Source organism: Cygnus atratus, chromosome 5 (assembly GCF_013377495.2).
Source record: "Cygnus atratus isolate AKBS03 ecotype Queensland, Australia chromosome 5, CAtr_DNAZoo_HiC_assembly, whole genome shotgun sequence".
Taxonomy (NCBI): domain Eukaryota; kingdom Metazoa; phylum Chordata; class Aves; order Anseriformes; family Anatidae; genus Cygnus; species Cygnus atratus.
The window spans coordinates 62,889,316-62,908,527 of record NC_066366.1 but is presented as its reverse complement, the minus strand read 5'-3'; the positions used below and the strand labels follow the sequence as shown (position 1 = coordinate 62,908,527).

The window sequence follows — 19,212 nt, the reverse complement described above, 5'->3', positions numbered from 1 at the left end:
CAGCGGGAGGACAAAGGGGGCCTGGGGCCGGCGCACGGCGGTGTCAGGCAGGGCATTGTCCCCGGCCGGCGGTGCTCCAGCTGGATGTGGGTCACGCACGGCACGGGGGGCTCAGGAATGCATTATTGGGGCAGGCGTGTGCTCTGCGCGCCGAGCGGCAGATGGCCGCGGCTTTCAATGCTCGCCGCCCTCCAGCTCGGGGCCTGGGCGAGCATCTGCAGCCTGTGCCGTTTGCTCGCCGTGGCCTCTCCCCATAACAACGCAGCAACCTCTCCCACCCTGCCATCTGCTCCAGCGAGACAGACCTTTGTTCTCCCGCAGAATATATTGCTAATTAAGATGACGAGCAGGGGCGCACGCTGAGCCTGCTGCGCACACGGCGAGGCGATCCCTCGCACCAGGGCTGGCAGCCCCGCAGCCTCTGCCCGGGGACAAACGGTCACAGCAAGGGCTGCTGAGGGACAGCAGAGCTCCACGAGCCACCTCGTGGTTATCTTTAGCTGCCAAGCACCAATAAATGCACCTCTGGGGAGAGCAAACACTGTGCTGAGCTGTCACTTGCGGATCCTGATTTTTGTAGGATAAGGGAAAAAAAGCCTAGCCTGCTGCTCTGGTACAGCCCCGTGGCCCAGCAGCCTTCCAGCAGGGAGCAGGGCACACCTCTGCCCTCTTCTCCCATGAGGGAGCAGCAGCAGACACCACGCTGGGCAGAAGCGAGCTCGCAGATGCTCGGGGAATGAGCAGCTTCGTCAGGCACTGAAGGGAAGGGGCTGGGACACGACAGCAGTTTGTGAGGTTTTGCCTCCTGCAGTGACAGAAGGACCTTTCCTGGAGCAGAGCCCAACAGCCGGGCAAGGGGAGACAACAGATGCCTGACCCCGAGGTCTGGAAGTCAGCACAACCTTGGGACAGGGCGCATTTGGCCACGTGCACAGGGATGTGGAGTTGGGGACCTGCTGGCTCTGACCCAGGAGGCACAGGGTGCTGTGCCCAGCTTGGGGTCAGCACCCCACAGCCACCAGACCTGCCCCACATGCAGCACCAGGCAAAAAGGGAAAAAATACCAGGCCACAGAACCCCCCAGGCACGCTTGGCTGGCTCTCTGCCACCACAGGCCCAACAAAACTCATCCCGTGCATCAAGGTTTTGGGATGAAGCCATCTCAGCCAGACACCGGGGCTGGAGATAAGCGGCTTCAACCACCACGAGTTTTCACGTTGTGTTTGTAGGGGCTTTCAGGGTCGCAGTTCCAGCAGCACCACATCCACAAAGCCGCCAGGGCCACGAATTCCTCGCTGCCCAGGAGCCTGGTGACATCCTGGCGGCAGCGGTGCCGCCGAGCTCAGCCCCGGCTGCTCAGGGCTTGGTCCAGCAGCACCTGGAGAGGCACCGGGACGAGGTCGTGGAGCCACTCGGGGCAGCCGATCCCCACAGACCAGCCCTCCGCGGCTCCACAAACACGAGATGAGAGGCTGAGAGGGAAGGAAGCCTCCCAGACAGAGCCCGAGCCCCTCTAATTGGCACCGGCTGAAAGCAAGCGCCAATTAAGCCGCGCTGCCCCAGTTCTCAGGCTGGCAGAACACCCCGAGCTGGAGACAGACTGAGCACAGCAGTCAGCAGCGCGTTCGTGTGCACAGCAGGAAAAAAAAAAAAGGGGGAAATGGCACTGGTTGTGTTGTGCCCCAAAACATCAGTGCTTTGGGAGCCTCCAGCACCAGACAGCATCTCAGCTCTGGGACCCCCAGCGCCTCCAAGAAACCAGTTTCTACATATACCAAAATACAATCCTCTTAGAGGCAAGATAGTAATGCTGATAAAGATGAAAATTGCAGATTTTACATTTATCCTGTGATTTTTGGATCACATTTCAAGGGAATTAGCCACCCCATCCACCCAGAGAGGCAGCACCAGGGGGCTGTGCTCCCTGCTGGCTGCACCAAGGCTGTTAGGTACCGATTTAGCTAATTGACTGACCTTGTTAATGGAGCAGCCCTTCGCACCTACCCAACAGCTAAAACCGAGGAATAAAATTAGAGTGACCTCTTCTATCGAGGGCATCGCTTCCCCAGGGGGCATGGGAGGATTCGTGCTGGTTTCCAGGGCAGGGCAGCCCAGCACCAGGAGGTGGGTGAGCATCACCCAGGGCAGCGAGCAAGAAGGCGGGGTAAAGAAGCTGCCTTTCGGGGAAAAAAAAAAACAAAACAAAAAAACCTGTTCTTTGAGCTTTTTTTTTTTTTAAGCTCAGCTTCACAGGAATAGTAACACATATGGCTGCAAACCTGGAAATTGGAAATATCTCCCTTCCTTCCCTGCTCAAGGCTGAGCATCCCTGTGTGCAGGGTGGCTGCGGAGCCCCGCCCTTGCTGGGGAGAGCACAAGAAGCCAGGAAGAGGAGGGCAGAGAGCAGCACGTTTCCCCTTCCCCACTGGAAAACTTGTGCCGTGCACTCCTGAGCGCTCACTGCTGAATTGACAATGCCTGGCAAGCCCACAGCGGGCTGGAACAGGCCCAGCTCCGAGGAAATGCTGCCGTGGCAGCACGTTAACGTGCGCCAAAGCCCAGCCGGGCTCTCCTTCACCTTCAGCTTTTTTTGGAGAAGCAGAACCAGTGTGAGTGTGCATCCTGTTAGCGCCCATGCTGCTCGGAGCAGCGGGTGCCCAGCACTAAGCACCCTCCCCGTGGCACCAGGGCAGGAACGCGGCCTTACAAGTGGCTCGTTGAGGAAAGAAAATGGGGAAAGAAAACACAAAGGGCTGAACCACGAAGACGACAGCTCTGAGATGCCAGCACCGTCCCACGGCAGCCGCCTGCTGCCAATCCCTGCTTTGCCAAGCTCTCTGGTGGCCGTGTGCCCTTCCCCATCCCTCCCACCAACACGCCAGGGCCCGGCAGGGTTTTCCTGGATGAACTAATGGAGGAGGACACGCTCCTTCTGCTCGCTTCACTCCCAGCCCACACGTCATTAGCCATGGAGGCAGCCAGCATTTAATTGCTGGCCAGGAGCACAGTGAGCGCACGTCACCGCACCGCCGCGCACGCCCAGCTCCTCCCGGGATCCCCACAGCTCTGCACAGCCGATCCCCAGGCAGGATTTCGGGGTTGTAGAGAGGGATTTTGCTGTAGGAGATGACCAACGGATCACTGGGGGACAGCAGGAGGGGACCGTCCCCCTTGCTTGGTGAGCCCCAAGGACATCTGAACCACCTCCGTGCTTGCACATCACAGTGCTGCCCACCTTGCTTAGCCATAGCCACAGGCTCAAAACGAGAAATTAATTAACGAACTGATGCAAAGGGACAGAGCAACCCCAAATGAGAGAAGGGCTGGGGCAGAACAGATGACAGGGAGGTAAGAAAATGGGACAGGGAGGGGAGCAGCAAAGCCTGTGGGGCAAAAATCGAAGCAAACCCCAAAAGCAAAGGGCAGCCCCCGCCCCGCTCACCTCCTCGCAGCCGCCGGGAGCGATGTGCGGGGGCCGCGCTTCCTCGCCCAGCGGCTCGATGACGGTCACCTCGGCAAAGTCCTCCACCGACGCGCGGAACTCCGGCAGGGAGCGCCGGCCGTAGCGTTTGCCGCCTTTGATGTACTTGGGCTGCGCTTTTGGGGAGGAATCTGCGAAGTTTGAGAACAAAGCACGTCGGTAACACATTTTTGCAGGTCCCGCCTGGCTCCCGGCTCACGCAACTGGTTTGGCTGGTGCTCGAAGAGCACCAAAGTGCCGCTGCTCCTGTCCAGCGGCGTGAACCTTGCCGTGATTTTGGGCACGGTGAGTTGGAACCGGTCCCACCCCAAACCAAACACTGCCACAAAGCACAGCGATAGCTCTGCCTTGCTCACCCCCCAACCAATTTCCTGACCAGGTTTGCTCAGTTAACAAGGTGCTGGGGGAAGCCTTGTCAACCCTGCCTCGGATCGGAAAGTCAGCCAGGTCTGCTCTCCTTGCACTAATCTTCATTACCAGTGACGGGCAAGTTTAATTAGGGACAGCATCGCCAGAGCCTCCAGATCACCCAGACACCTGGGCAACCTCTGCCACTTAAATCACAGCTAGATTAAAAGCGTCAAGACGACCAGGCAAGTGGAAAAAACACCAAGTTCGGAGGCGAACATCCCCCGAGGGGCTCGAAAGGAGGAGATGATCTGTGCGAGGGCCGGGGCAGGTCCCAGCCCGCGCCGTCCCCACAACCCTTGGGAGCCGCCACATAATTACAGGGGGGCCTCGCGGCTCCTCTCGCATTCCCCGGCTCCAGCTCCCCGCAACAACCTCCTGCCTTCGGGGCCTGAATTATCCACGAGCACTCGCGGATGGGGATCAAAACAAAAAAATAAATAAATAAGCACGTTTCGGGCTATTTTCAGCACGAGTCATCCGACGTCTGGAGCAGGGGGCAAATTAAGCGGAGGACCAAATTAACCAGGGATTCAATTAGGGAAAGGCTCTCCGCCGCGCTTTGTTTCGGTGTTTGCTAACCTCGCTGCCGAAACCCCCCCAGGACCTGATCATCTTTGTTTTTCGCCACTCGCAGCGCACCGAGAGCAGCAGCTTTTTAAATTTTTATTTGCAGAGCGCTCCGGTACGAAATAAATGCAAGGAGTGCCATGCTAATCAGGGCCAGGGAAGCCGTTCAATCGCTGACAAACGGCACGCGGGAAGCAGCGGGTCTCTAACCCCCCCCTGCCCAAACACCTCCTCGGATAATATTCCTTCAGATATGGAAGGAGGCTTCAAGCTTGTTAGAGGAAAAAATATTCCGCAACTTAGCTATGCAATGAATTATAAAATACACAGGCCTAGGAGGCCTTTGATTCCTCCAGACTTGCACTCCATCCGTCCGTATTGCAGCTCTAGGGAACAAACCCGGCGCCCGTGTTTGAACAAGGCCATTTTAACAAGATTTGCTGCAGCTGGGACTCGCACATGAAAGTTGGGTGATGAAGTGCGCCGATAGAAAAATCGCAGTGAGACAGGCTGATTAAGTGAGAGCCGGAGAACAAAAGCAAACCTTATCGCTCCTATTAAAGCCTGCCCGATGGTGAACAATCTCCATCGAGCAGCTCTCTCTGAAATGCTAATATTTGTGGCTACCCATTCACCCATTTATTTCCTCGCTGCCACCTCCCCCTGCCTCGCAGAAGAGGGCTGGGGGGCTTTGTGTTTTTTTGATAAATAAATTTTCTCCGCCGAGACACAGCCACACCTCTACACCCATCTGTCTCCGGGAAGGCCGGGGGAGAAGCAGCAGCAATTCAGCCAGAATGAAGTTATTGCTAAATTTACCTCTGGATTTCCTAACGCTCGGCAGAGTCGCGCTTCCAATCCCCCCGACAGCTCGTATTTAAGCACTGCTGCAGCCAGGGAGTTAGGAAAACCCAGCCGAGCACAAACACAGGTGCCCTTATGCCGGGCCGTTCTGCAAGCCTTGCAACAGCAAACAGGCAATGGGAGGTGTTTTTATTTTTTTAAATTAAGCATTTCGAGGCTGGCTTTGACTTTGACTCCTATGTCCCCCTTTGATCTGAGCACCTCATTTTTCCTGTAAACCAAAGAGTTTTGAGGCCCGGGAACATCTCCGGGAGGGAGCAGTGACCTCCCCGAGCTGAGAGCAGAAAGCTCACCCTTGCCCCACGAGGCTCCAGCTTCCAACCACGGGGATCCCATCAAACCACCATAAAAAAATAACACTTTTGGAGCCACATCGCTTCTGTTAACACTGGGTACAGCAGCAACCTGTACTTCCCAAGCGCAGGATGCCAAAGGGCTGAGCTCCGTTTCTCATTTCCAACCCAAGATAATGGGGCAGGATGGGGAAGGGCTTCTTAACCCACACTCTCTTCAAAGGTAGGTGAGGAAACGGGAAGAAAACACCAAAAATCAGCGCTTCGAGGGACACAGACCCACGGAAGGCAGAGCCGTGCTCTCACCCCCAGGCGTGGTGAACCTCAGGCTCCTGGGGAGCTGAGCCCCAGCACCCCGCAGGCAGAGGGCAGGCGTGCGGCCTCCAAACAGGGAAAAAGATGGAAAGAAGAAAATAGGGCAAACCCTCCCTGCTTTCTGCAGCCCTCAGCAACGCGAGGGATCAGAGAAATACGTGCTTTGGAGCCAGTGCCTAATTAGACACTGGGGTCTCATCTGACCTGTGCAACTGCCCCCAGGCTGCCGGGTGAGGGCAGGAGACAGCATCAGGGCCCCGATGGCCAAAAGAGCCCGTGGGCAACTGCCTGAGCTCCCTGCCCCTACGGGGGGGTCGCAGCCCCCAGAGCCCTTCTGAAAAAAACAAAAACAAGAAACAACGAAGTCTGCATTTCAGAAGGAAAGCCCCAGTTGAAGCACTGCAGCCAGCAGCCAGCCATCAGTTCCCCAGCTCCCCCCTCTCTGCATCTACCTGTCTCCCCAGCTGGAGATCCACACCCGATTTTCTGCCTTCCTGCACCACAGAAATCATTTCCAACGCTGCTCTGCCCTCGGAGGTGGTGGGGGCTCGTCCCCCTGCTCCTAGCACAGCAAATTGCCCCGCTCATGGCTCCCAGACAGAGCACCAAAAGCCCCCGAACGCCCACAAAAAGGGGCTTTTTGAGGAGGAAGGCTGTCGCCCCAAGAGCCAGTTGTTTAGGGGCAAAATTAATTTCTTTGCTGCTGAAGGTTTGGGAGGGAGGAACCCTCCTCAGCACAGCAGACAGCCGGCCGCTGCGCAAATCGCCTTACGGATAGGATCTGCTAAGTCCTTATCCCCAGGGATGCCAGGTATTGTCTCAGCTCCTCTCGGTCCCCGGTTCACACTTCGGGCTCAGCAACCGAGGCAGGGGGGAGCGGCAGCTCCTGGGGACCCTGCCTGGGGTGCCATGGCCCAAAACTGGGGTGTTTGGGCCAAAAAAAGGCACTGCGTGCACCTGAACCATCCCCGTGGCTTTGTACCCATCCCCACAAAGGTCTGCTCCCAGAGCCAGACCCCTGCAAGCACACGTGGGATTCCTGCGAGTTATTTATCCCCAGCTCTCTCGGGAGGGCAATCTGGTTCTCTCCATGGGCAGGGAAGAAACAAGAGCCCCTTGTGACCGCACTGAGGCTGGCATCGAGCTGCTCTTTAATTTAACCCAGGTGTTCCCGTAATCCTGCACTCCACCCCAGTAATCCCTCCCTGCCCAGGCTGCTAATGCACGGATAGGATTTTTTTTTAATTTTTATTGCCCCTGGACAGCCTCCTCCCTGCCACACAGCGGGGCAGGCTGACCCTGCACAAGACATGTGTGGCAGCACCCACCCCAGTCCCACCACAGCATCCCCCCAAAACCAGGCTGCAGCTCCTCCAAGCCCAGGGGTGCTGCTGGGGATGAGGGGTCTCACAGCCCTGCACCAGGCTAAAATAACCACTAATTTTAGATGCATGCAAGCGTTTTTCTGCTTTTCCCAGGGGAACATCACCTTCCCTGTGAGTGGTGCCCAGCCACGGCGCTTCCCAGCAGGGCTGGGCTTGCCCAGCCAGCTGGGGCTCTGCTCCTGCACCAGCATCCCCAAGGGGACACAGCTGATGACAGCAGTACAAGGAGCTCTGCCTGCCCTCGATTTGCAGGGCTGCTTCCCCGGCAGCCCCCAGGACCCCTCCTCCTGCCAGTCTGCCCTTCAGAGGGAATTTAGCTCCTTTGCCAAGGGGAAAAAAAAAAAAATCAAGTCAAATCAAATCAGCTGCTCCCTGCAAGCATGAGCACCTCGCCCACCTGCTCTCCTTTCCCCTTCCCAAAATGGGGAAGCCCCTGGCAGCCTCTTCTGCAGGAACTGCTTTTGTATCACGCAGCTTTTTGGGTTCCTCATGTCCTGCTGTGTCCCCAGAGCTGCCCTGCTGGAGCACAGCATCCCTCCGGTCACCCACACACCCAAGGGACCTTCCCATCACCCAGCTCTGCGTAAAACCACAGCATCAACAGACATGGCCCCTTCCTTACAGTGGAAACCCAGCAGATGCAGCAAACAGCCTTAAAATCCGTGCTTCCCCAACAATTAAATTTTAATTTTAATCACACGGTGCAGGGCTCTTAACGCAATTCCCCCCCAAGCCCGGGGCTGGCTCTTACGCCGGCGTTTCAGCAGTCGCTGACAGTTTGACACCAGCAGCACAAAGCGGCTTGTTCTCCAAATCTCGAGTTTGATCTAAATTAAAAGAAGCCAAGGCTTCTGCATTAACCAACCTGTCAAAACGCATTAAAAATAAATGCCTCCCGGGCCTGCCTGCGCCCGGCTCCCTGCCTGCAGCGCGTGCCCCGTGACTACCTGCCGCGCCAAGCCCGGCTGGCGAGCGATTCCCCAAGGAGGGCTCTCCATCCCTCATGCTGCCACCCTCCTCTTCCAGGCTGCACGTGTAATTTCCCCTGCGATAACCCCAAATTTAGCCGTTTCTAGAAGGTTTCTTTGTATTTAAATAAAGCCAGAGCTTCTCAGCCATATGATTCCCCCGTAAACGCGGAGAGTCGGATTAGTTCTGGTTCACTGGGGTGCCGGGGCTGCCTCCCGCTCCATGCCAGCCCCTCTCCAGTGGGCTGGAAGGAATTGCAGCAAACCTGAGCCCCCCTCGAGGCACCAGTGATGCCCTCCCCGTGCCCCCCGAGGACCCACTGACAGCACGGGGAAGCTGCATTAAGGGATGCCTGGTGCAGGAGCTGTCAGCACCCATCTCCCTCTGAGCATTAAGAGCTTTGGAAATGAAGTTGGGTGTGGGGAAAAAAAAAAAAAAAAAAAATCCATCAATTGCATCTCTTGGGCCCTGCAGGTTTTTTTTTCAGCCCATTTAGGGGGGGAAGCTGTCATTTTGCTGCCTGGCTGTGCTGTCGAGCGCAGGATGCTCCAAGGGCAGAGCCGAGATGGATGCTCCAGGAGAAGCCTGGAGTTCCCCTCCGCCCCACGCTAAGCTCTTTTCTCCTTGGAGGATTTCGCGCCCCGCTGCTCGGGCAGGCAGGATTAGGGATTTACATACAGGTGTGGCAGCAGCCAGAGCTCAGTCCCAGCTCCAGCTGGGCTGCAGGGGCTCAGCCCCAGCCACTGCTCCCAGCACCGGCCCCTCATGTGCTGGGAGGGGGATACCAGAGCTGTGACCCGATTTTCTGCCAAGGGTTTAAAAAAAAAAAAAACAAACAAAAAACATCTACAAGGCACGTGGAAGCAAACCAAGGAGAAAGAAGGACGGTGAGCATTCAGCGCCCACTGCTTTCTCCAGCCAGCCCCAGCCTGGCTTGCCGGGGGCTCGCCTTGCTCAGAAATATCTTTGGGCCAGAAAAATCATTTTGGGACAGTCAGAAGCACCTGACTGTCCCCTGGGAGAAATACAGGCACCTCGCAGGAGCTTCCCATGGGACCAGTTTGCCCGGTTCACCTTGGGCACTAAGAAGAAGAATGGGCCTTAAAATAAGGCAGCACGAGGCAGGAGCGACATTTCTATGTCCAGCAGCCCATCTGCAGGAGGAGCTCTCGCCAAGTCCATTTCCTTGCAGCCAGCACAAAACGAGGGGAACATCAGAGCCAGCACAGACACCAGCTAAGGACACGTCCCCTGAGGTCTCCTGGGGGAGGAAAGGGGCTTGAGCCTCGCGCCTGGCAGAGGAGGGGACACCAGGGACATCGGCCACCAAGGCCCCACCACCCTCCGAAGCAGGACCAGGGATGGAGCACGCTGGTGCTGGGCCACAAAGCAACATGGAAAAGGGGCAGGTGGCACGGGCGTCCCCAGCCCAAAGTCACCTCCTGTGGCTGGAGAGGTCCTGAGGCACCGCTGGCTGCTGGAAACCTTGTGGGACAGGGTCCTCAGCCCAGGTACCAGCCACGGGCACCCTGCACTAAATCGAAAATTTACTATTTTTGACAGCTTTAGTGTTTACCTGGTTCTTGGAAGTGCTCTTCATTTGACAGGGTTCTGGACAAGATGAGGATGAGTGCTTCTTTAAATTGGTCAAAGTGGACCTGCAGAAAAACAAAAACAAAAGATATCAGCTAGTACAGATAATTAAATACCAGGCTAATGATCCAGCAGAAGAGTGGCAGCAAGGCAAACACTTGAACAGATCATGACACCGAGCCGGGACCATGCCTCGGAGAAACCACAGCGAGCAACACGGAGGCACAGCCAGTGCCTTCAAGCTCTTGGAAAGGGGTTTTTATGACCCAGAGGCACCACTTGAACGCATTTGGTGGGTTTTTCCCCCAAGGAAATTGCACATCCAAAGGACCATGGAGCATCTCCATCACTTGTGATGACCTAGGTGGGGTTGGTGGCTACTACTGCGAGATACCTGCAGCCCTGACTAGGGGTGAGGGGCTCGGCTGTGGAGGTGCCCAGCAGCCCCACGTGCCAGAAAACACTTTCTGGAGCCGATGGCAGAAAGCTGCAGCCTCTGCAGGGCAGCCCAGCCCCAGCTCCTGGCCTGGAAACACCAGGTCTGGAGCACGGCTATGAGAGAACCAGGGAGGGATGATCCCAGCGCTGCTTTATCCCCCCTCCCTTTTCCATCTGCATCTTCCCCCCCCCCCCCCCAAAAAAAAAAACTTTCTTCCTCTGCCATGAACAGTTGCAAGGGGGGTAGAGCACCACGAGCAGCCCATGGGGAATGTGAGCAATGCCAGCCACGGCACCGCGAGACGGAAACGTGGGGACAACTGGGGAAGCTCTGACATGGCACAGCTGGCCACCACGATTCCTTTGGGCTAAAGAAACCTTAGGAGAATTTTTAGCATTAGCCTTTATATTTAGAGAAGCAGGGGACAGGCACCGCAGCGAGGAGGGCAGGGGTCCGGCCACGTGTGTGCTTCGCCAGGACAGTTTAACGAGACAGGAGAAGCTGCCTGACAAAAAAAAACTTGACGTTTAGACTAAGTGGGCAGGGTAAAACCACGGGGCAGGTTCTGAGCAGGGACGAAGGGGAAGGAGGAGGGGGCTGCACCCTGTGCCCCCGGCCGCAGCTGCAGGCCAGATGGCTCCGCGCACCGCGATTGTGCCATACGGGAGCCCGAGGAAGATTAGGCTGCGGGGACAGAGCCGGTAATGCTCCAGACCCCTTGGATTTAAAATGCAAATGGGCAGCGCGGAGACAATGGGCACGGCTGCTCGGTGGGGCTCACAGGTGTCCCTCGTGTCCTACAGAGCAGGGAGGCAGAGGGAGGTGGCACAGGCACGCGGAGCCGCGTGGCCCCAAGGAGAGCCCGCGCGCCTTCAGCACCCAACTTTCGGATGAAGATGTGAGAGCTGGGGGGGGTATTTTTCTTCCCGTTAGACCTGCTGGAAAACCTCAAGTACATCCTAAGAGCCAGGAAAAGCAGCATCTGCTCGTGTTGCACATTTGACCTTGGGTGCCGCACGCCCGTGCGCAAAGAGAGAATTGCAGCTGCTAAAATTAAAGCTGCGCTCAGAACGAGCCAGGAGAGGAAACCCATGGCACAGCAAAGCCACAGAGTCTAAAATCTCTCTTTTTAAAGAAAATGATCCTCTGCCTTGGCACCCAGCACCAACCCTGTGCTGTCTCCCTCCAGTTTACCCCAGTGTGCCCGCAGGAGGGATGTGCTGGCATGGGGAGGGGGGGGTGGGAGGTCACGCACAGGGCTCCCCTCTGCTGGTGCTGCCGTGGGCACTTCAAGGCTGTGGCACCCCCCCGGGGTGGGCAGGATGCTGCCAGAACAGCCTCTGTGCTTTGCTGAGACAGCACCGACAGCCGAGGGACCCGGGTGAGGACAGCACCAGCACCAGCAGCCTGGGACAAAGCGCTTCTGAGGCTGCCCCAGACGGCCGAGCCAGCCCCCTGCCAAAAGGCTGTCTGAATGCGAGGCAGAGAGCCCGCAGCAGCGAAACGCTGGCAGGGTATTTAAAGTTTAATGCTCCTTTTAGCATGCTCGGCTGGACCCGGGGTATTTTGGAACCGGCAGCTCGCGCATCTGCTCCCAGCTCCACCCCCCCCCGGCAGCCCCTCGAGAGCTCTCTGGGTGGTGGTGGTGGGGGGGGGGGGGGTCACAACAGCCGAAATTGGCCACGGGTGGAGGTGGGACCGCGGTCAGGACCGTGTCTCCGGATGAGCCACAGCGGGGTGGGGGCACTGGGGGCTCCCACGGTGCCAGCACATGGGGCAATTCCCCCAGTCCAGCCGGCACGAGAGGAGGAGGAGGAGGAGGAGGAGGAAGAGGAGAGCACCACAGTGTTTTATCTGCTTGCTGCATTGGGAGCATCAAGCCCCGGTGAGGAGAGCGTTCCCAGAATGAGCAAATCCGAGACAAACGTACCCACACAGACAGAGCCCAGCTCAGCCCCCCCCAGGGCAAGCAGGGACCAAGCCAACCGCCGGCTGCCCAGCGGTCCCAGCACCTCTCAAGGCTCAGCACCTGCTTTGACACGAGCTTTCTATGAGCCAGCGCCTTATTAGCACTAGAAAGAGAGCGCGCATGTGCCAGGCTACCCGCTGCTTTTCCCTACTTGCCCCAGCAATGCAAATCAGCAGTCTGCAGCCGTGGTCCCTTGGGAAAAACGAGCGTCGGCGGCTCCTTGCAGCTCCTTGCTCCCCGCGGATCCTTCCCCAGAGCCCCGTCCCCGCTCGTGAGCCGCTTCCCACAGCGGCGGACAGGAGCTCGGAGGGGAGCTCTGGGTGGGGAAGGGATGGGAACGGGGCAGCCTGAACCCCAATCTCCTGCTCGGTGCGCCAAAAGCCAGCGCGCATCAAGGGGAACGGCTCACCGATGCCGTGGCGCAGCACCAGTGTCAGGGGACACCTGAGCTCCCCGTCCCCAGCTGGGGACGGCCACCAAGGACAGCCCCGTGTCCGGAGGTGTCCGACTCGCCCTGTCCCTGCCACTCACATCACCCAGCTGCCCACGGGCACCGCTGCCGTGCTCTCCCCAGATGCCACTCCGCGTTAGCCGCTAACTGATGGGTATCGCCTTGAGGGGGCTGGAGGAGCTGGGGGGGGGTGGGGGGGCTGCACGCATCGCCTGAGGCCCCGAGCAGGCAGCCTGCCCGGGGAATGCCAGGAATTGCTGCAAGCATCGCGTGAGAGGAGGCATTTGGGATGGCCCAGCTCTGCCTTGAGAGGGGATTTACACAACCCCGAGGAACCCCGGCGATAGCGTGCGCCGCTTAATCCCCAAAGCGCTGCACGGAGCCGGGGGGCACCGCGTGTGTCCACGCCCCCCCCAGGCACCCTGCATCCGTCCCCGCGGCGCAGCCCCGGCACAAAAGGCAGCACGTGGCCCCGCAGACAGCACGCTCCCCCCGTGCCCTCCCGTACGACACAGCCCCTCCAAGCTCACAAAAACAAAGGCGGCTCGCTCTGCCAGCGGCCACCATCTGCGGCACCGCGCTCGATGCCGCTCTCCCGACGGGCTCCCTAGGAAACCCCGGGGGAGCCCAGAGCTTAGCCACGGACCACTGGTGCTGCTAACGAGCACAGACACCGGGGAGACGCAGGGAAATGCCAGGGACAGGTTATTATGTCAGGGTTGCGAGTGTGAGCCATCCCTGCAGACAAAGGGGAGGGGAAGAGAAATGCTCCTTGGGGTCCCTCGCGCCCCCGGGGCAGCTTGCAGGGGTTGAGCTCGTAGCTGGAACGGGGCGAGCGTGCCCCATGCTCAGGATGCTTCCAGCAGGGGCTTTTTGGTGCCATCGGGCTGAGCATTTATATTTGATGCCACTTCCTACCCCCTCCTCTGAGCAGGAGGAGCACTTCTGCTTTCTCCCTGGACGTGACAGCCAGGGCTTTAACGCTGCTTTTCCTCCCCCCTCCATCCCACGAGCAGCAGAGCCAGACAACAGCATCCATGTGGCAGGAGCCTGAGGGGGCCGAGCAGCACGGGAAGTCTCTGAGATTGAAGCAAGAGCCACGCTGCGAATCCAAAGGTCGGAAACCCCCCTGGATCAGCTCCTGCTTCCACGCCAGCCACTCCCACGGTCGGAAGAAGGGCTGCAGCCATGGGGCAAGCAAGGAAAATGAGGATTTGTTCCTTAAGGGAACCGGTTTGCTTTGTGAAAGCTGCAGTTTGATGGGAAACTGGAGTCCAAATGGCTGCTCAGCCCACGCCTATCGAGCACCTCGGCTCCATTTGCTGCTTTAAGGAGCCGTCAGGGTGTCTCAGGGCAGCTCAGAAGGAAGCAGCCCAGCACAGAGGTAACAACACAGTAGCACAAGGACGTCCATGCCGAGCACGGAGGTCCCCAAGGGCAAGCAGCACGTGCTCAGCACCCCGACACTTAAACCCGTAAGGATGCAGCGGCAGCACAAAGCAGCTCCGCCACGGGGACCGTGCCCATGGGGCTAACACAACCAGTGCCCACCCTGGCCTTACCCTGCCTAGGAGGTTGCCCTGGAGCAGGGTCTGCTGCAGCGCCGGGGCCACCTCCTCGAGATGCAGCACGTGGCACAGGTCGGTGAGCTCCTCCTGCCCCAGCGACCCCGTGCCCGTGCTGTCGAAGCTGTCGAAGAGCTCCTTGAGGCGGGCTTCATACTGGTCCTGCTCAGCTTCATCCATCCCATAGCCTGCCACGCTCACCTGCGGGGAGAGACAGGGGGTTAGGATTTCCCACAGCAAAGCAGTGCATTAAAAACCCCAGGGGCTGATAGAGCAGCAGCCCGTGCCACCAGTTTTGCCCTCGTGCGTGCCATTTGCAGCAGTGGGTGCTCGCACGGCACCAACCTGGTGCTCCGCCAGCCCTGCAGTCACCTGCACCCAGCAGGGAGAAGCCACAAGCAGCACGCTGGAAATACTACAGGGGTAAAACAAACAAACAAACAAACACACACTATAGGGAAGATGTGAGGATGTTTGCACCCTGTCAGGCAGCTGGCAGCAGCTATGGGCACGCGTGGCCCCCTTGGCACACGGATACCATCGTGCAAGAAAGCACAGCGTGGACATCCCAAACCAGCACTTTCCCCGTTATTTGCATGCACCAGAGCCCGGCACACAGAGCTGGGGCAACGCCACACAGCCCCATTGTGCTGAGCTGGACGTCCCCGTGCTGGGTCACTGCCCCGTCCCCGTGCTGTGCCGCGGGGACTTGAGGTCAGGCCCTGCCCGGAGGCAGAGCTCAGAGCACTGCGCCAGGAGAGGGACGCAGCCGGGGCAGCAGCAGGCAGAGCAGGGCACCGAGCCAGCCCCGGAGCAGAGCTGGATCACTTCTCCTCTGCCGCACAAGCAAACAGCCCCAGGCGCTGCCCTGACACGGCCTGGGGGCTCGCCCTCCCCTCCAGCAGTTCCCATCTCCATCCAGCCAGGAGCTGTGCCTCCAAACCAGCCCTGACCAGAGCGCCTCAGCCCCAGGAATTGGTTTGGGAGGAAGGGGCAGGGAGCGAAACTCCCTGCCCAAAATGCAGGACCTGGCTGGCATCCGTTCATTCAGCCTGGCTGCGGGGTTTCCCCCCTGGCTCGGGAGGTCAGCAGCAAAACCAAGTGCCACCACACAGCCCCTGCGTGCAGGGCCACCGTGGGGACAGGCCATCACCATCCCAGAAGCGCACTGTGGGCTGTACAATGGGTATCACGGGGACCCTGGGCCCAGGGATGCTCGGCCAGCCTCAGACCATGGCCCAGCACTGGCCCGGTCTCCATCTCGATTTGTTTTGCCCACGCTGCCGCATGCTGTCCAGGCCACATTTCCCAAAGGGGAGGTCGTGTCCAAGCCCCCTGCCACGGCACAGCCACCCCCTTCCTCCCACCATCTCTGCCCCCACCAGCGGTGCTCACGGACACCCCAAAACAAGCGAGGTCAGGCTCTGTCAGAGCACCGCGAGCCACTGCATCAGCTTGCACATGCGCCCCGCAGCAGAGGTGTGACCAGGGAAGGCCGACCAGGAATTAGGACACCTGCGGGGCAGGTGCTGCAGCCAGCACCTCGATGGGCTCGGGGTTTGAGCTGGAGAGGATGCTCCCTGCTCCTGTGCCTGGCAAGGCCGGTGCCAAGCGGCATGTGGGGTCCGTGGGACACAAATAGCCCGGCCTGGCTGCCCTCCCTCCCCGGGGGGATGCCGCAAGGCCAGCAGCAGAGCCAGACCTCCCTACAGAGATGCAGCCCAGCCCCGTATCATCACACCCAAGCTTCCCAACCTCCCTGTCCCTTGTTTTTCACCCCCCAGGAGCCTCTGGAGTTACTTCAGCAAAGCACCTCGGCACTGCAGGGAGGAGCGAGGGTGCAGATGCATTTGCATTCAACCTGGGGTGCAGAGGAGGAGTCAGCACCCAAAACCCCAAGTGCCTGCAAGCAGAGGGAAGGCAGCAAACTGGTTTCTCGCTTCTCACGCCAGTAACCCCATCTCCCACTCGCACCCAGCATCGCCGCCTGCCTGACAGCCCCAAAATTCACAGCTGAGCCTGCACAAGAGCTGGCTCCAGCCCGTGGAGCTTCCCAGACATTTTTTAGCCTCTTACCTTCAGGTTCAGCCACCTCCTGTCCCCCAGAGACCTTTCCCGACCCTAATTTCACACCGCCAAAACCAGTTCCCCCAGTTAGGTGGCGCAAAGAGCTAAATGCCACCTCCCAGCATGTCCCTGGGCACCCGTGCTGCCGCAGTATTGGGGTCACCAGCCGAGCCCCTCACTCGGTGCCGCAGCAGCCCCAAAAACTGACCCTGGATGAGCCCAGGCATGCTCAGGGAAGAGGGGTGGGGAGCCCATAAAACCAGGGAGGAAAATAAAATGGTCAAAGAGCATGGGGTGCACGGTCCCTGTTTGGGGACAAACCTGTGCTACACCCCAGGTGAGTTTTCGGAGAGGGCACGGTGTCTGGGGCAGCCTGGCAGCGACGGGCACAGCCCCACGGCGAGGCACAGCCAGAGCTCACCGGGCTCTGAATACAACCGGGGAGAGACCTCACCGTCCCCATGCAGCCAGAGAGGGATATTCTAGTCTTTCCAGGATAAAAAGCCCAGAAAATGACTAGGAGGCCCCCCCCCCGCCCCTCGCCTACCTGCGGTCAGTGGCGGCGAGCAGCCGGCAGCCAGGCGATCCCGCACGCATCCTGCACAACCTCCATCTTAGGCAGCCGGCTGCGCAAGGTGACCCAAGATGCCTACTCCCAGCTGAATTATTCAGCAGCGCTTCGGGGGGGGGGGGGGGGGAAAAACACCACCAAACGACCCACACCCTCCTACTTGCCCAGCTCGGGAGACCGGGGAGCTGCAGCCATCGCCCCGCCGTGGGCACAACGAGGGCAGCGGCGCCCAAACCCACCCGAGCCCACGGGCTGGGGGACTGGCAGCAGGAGAAGGGCTGAGAAAGGAGGAGGCGGGGGGGGGGGGGGAGCACGAAGCAGCAGCACAAAGCCTGAATTAAAGCCCAGCCTTTCATCTCGGCTCCAGATGGGCCAGCAGCTGAGATGCAGGAGGGCGGCTGGCGGGATAATAGCGGCGCTGAGCACCGGCGGCAGCTGGGCCAGGCTGCCCCAGCCCACCGAGGGGGAGAGGGGCCCTCAGCCCCTCCGGGGTCACTCCGCTGGCATTTATCTTCAGCCTCGTGGGTCATTTGAAGTCCCCCTCCCAAATGGCCAGCTTGAGGAAACCGTGCAGGTTTAGGGAAAACGCGCTTTTCCTTCAGTTTCTGTTCCGCCTACAACAAGTCCTTGGCAGCAAAGCGTTCGGGATAACGGGACGAGGAAGTTTCACCAGCATTTCTTTCCTTCCTTTAAATCCAGCCTCTCCAGAGAGCCAGATAACCTTCACAGCACACCACGCAGAGGCCTGATACAAGTACATTCTCGGCTAAATTTAACTCAAATAGTACAGGCTAAAAATCCTAATTACCGCTTAGCATAGTAAATGCTGAATCAACATCAACCCCCAAGCTTTAGCCTCGAACTACAGAAGACGCACACTGCCCAGTCGATCCCTGCACCGTGGGGTAAAGACGGCACAGTGAGCACAGCACCTTTTTGTGCCAACGCAAGGGTGCATCAAGCCCAACGGCGCGTTTGCTCGGCGCAAGGCTCACGGAGCTATTTCGGGCTGCGTCACTGATGGTGTCTGTGTGCCTGCACCAGCGGGCAGGGGCCGTTCCCCTGCAAGGCACAGAAGGGTGCTGCTGTCACTGCTACCCTTGGTTGTCTCAACTCAAACGAGGGGCTGACAATTAGCAGCGTGCGACCGCCCACTGGAGCTGCATCTCATGGCCACGTCCAAAACACGACAGCAGCTCCAGGACGTGACCATTGTCTCCCCGTGCTGAGGAACCCGGGCAGGTTAACAGCACCTTCCCTCTGTGCTTTGAGGCCCAGGGTGATGGGAACACAGCTGCCAAGAAAGGCCTGGACCCGGACGCTGATGGGTTTTGTTACAAGATGCCCAGCAGGCACTGAAATAGGGTCCTGGAGCTGAGAGGCCGGAGCTGGGGTTGTCCCAACTTATGGTCTCCTTTCCCTGATGATCCGTCTCGCCCACCGCAGCTGTGGCCAAGCTGTCGTGATTCACCGCTCACACCGCAGACCCCGACGCCTGCTCCAGGGAGACGTCTGAGCTAAACCCGCGCCAGGTCCCACCCCGCCGCGTGCCGTCCCCTCTCGGGGAGCTGTGGCTCCGTGGCAGGTCGCACAATGGCGAGAAGGCAAGGGGAAGGAAAACAGCAAGAGGGCAGCGAAGCCGCCAAGCGTCAGTAAATCACTTCGGGTCCGTAAATCACCTCGCAGCACGCCCGGCTCTTCAGGGGTCACCACCAAAGTCAGCCGTCCAGCTGGCCGTTCCTCCTCCCCATTGAGCACCGCAATAATTTCCGCAGCCTGGCACTGGGCTGCTTCGCACCTCAATGCCACCTTCCACCCCCCCCCCAAAACCACAGCAAACCCCCCCCCAAAGCCGGCGGGGAAAGGGGATCCTGTTAACCAGCCTCGCCGCTCCCCAGATGAGAGCGGCGGAGTGGCAGCACGTTAAGCGCCAGAAATTTATGTAAGGAGCTTCGGAATATTCACGCCACCTCGCTATTTGCATCGCAATGGGCCCTTTCAGCCAGCAGCCTGCACGCCGCCAAGCAAAAAAAAAAAAAAAAAAACAAAAAATAACAACAACAAAAAAAAAAAAAAACAAAAAACAAAGCACCCATCTGGCCGGGTTTGTGCCGCAGCCCCTCGGGGAGCCCCCGGCGCGGTGGGACCCGCGGTGCGCACCCGACAGGCGGTGATTTTGGGGGATGCCAAGCGAGCTGCTGCCGGCCCCCAGAGCCCCCCCCCCCCCCCCCCAAGGGCTGAATCACGGCTCCCCCCGCCCTCAGGCACGGCG

General features: G+C 59.1%; 1 protein-coding gene across 7 annotated transcripts in view; it reads right to left on the bottom strand.

Annotated features, from left to right (window-relative positions):
• NIN (ninein) overlaps positions 1–19,212 on the bottom strand; it is a 61,502-nt gene that overhangs the window by 41,265 nt on the left and 1,025 nt on the right. For all 7 annotated transcript variants that reach the window (XM_035551262.2, XM_050710972.1, XM_050710973.1 and 4 more), the window contains exons 2-4: positions 14,300–14,503; positions 9,862–9,943; positions 3,443–3,612 (exon numbers count right to left, since the gene is read on the bottom strand). In XM_035551262.2, coding sequence (XP_035407155.1) covers positions 3,443–3,612; positions 9,862–9,943; positions 14,300–14,482 — 435 coding nt within the window. In that variant the 5' untranslated portion in view covers positions 14,483–14,503. The remainder of the gene's footprint in view (positions 1–3,442; positions 3,613–9,861; positions 9,944–14,299; positions 14,504–19,212) is intronic.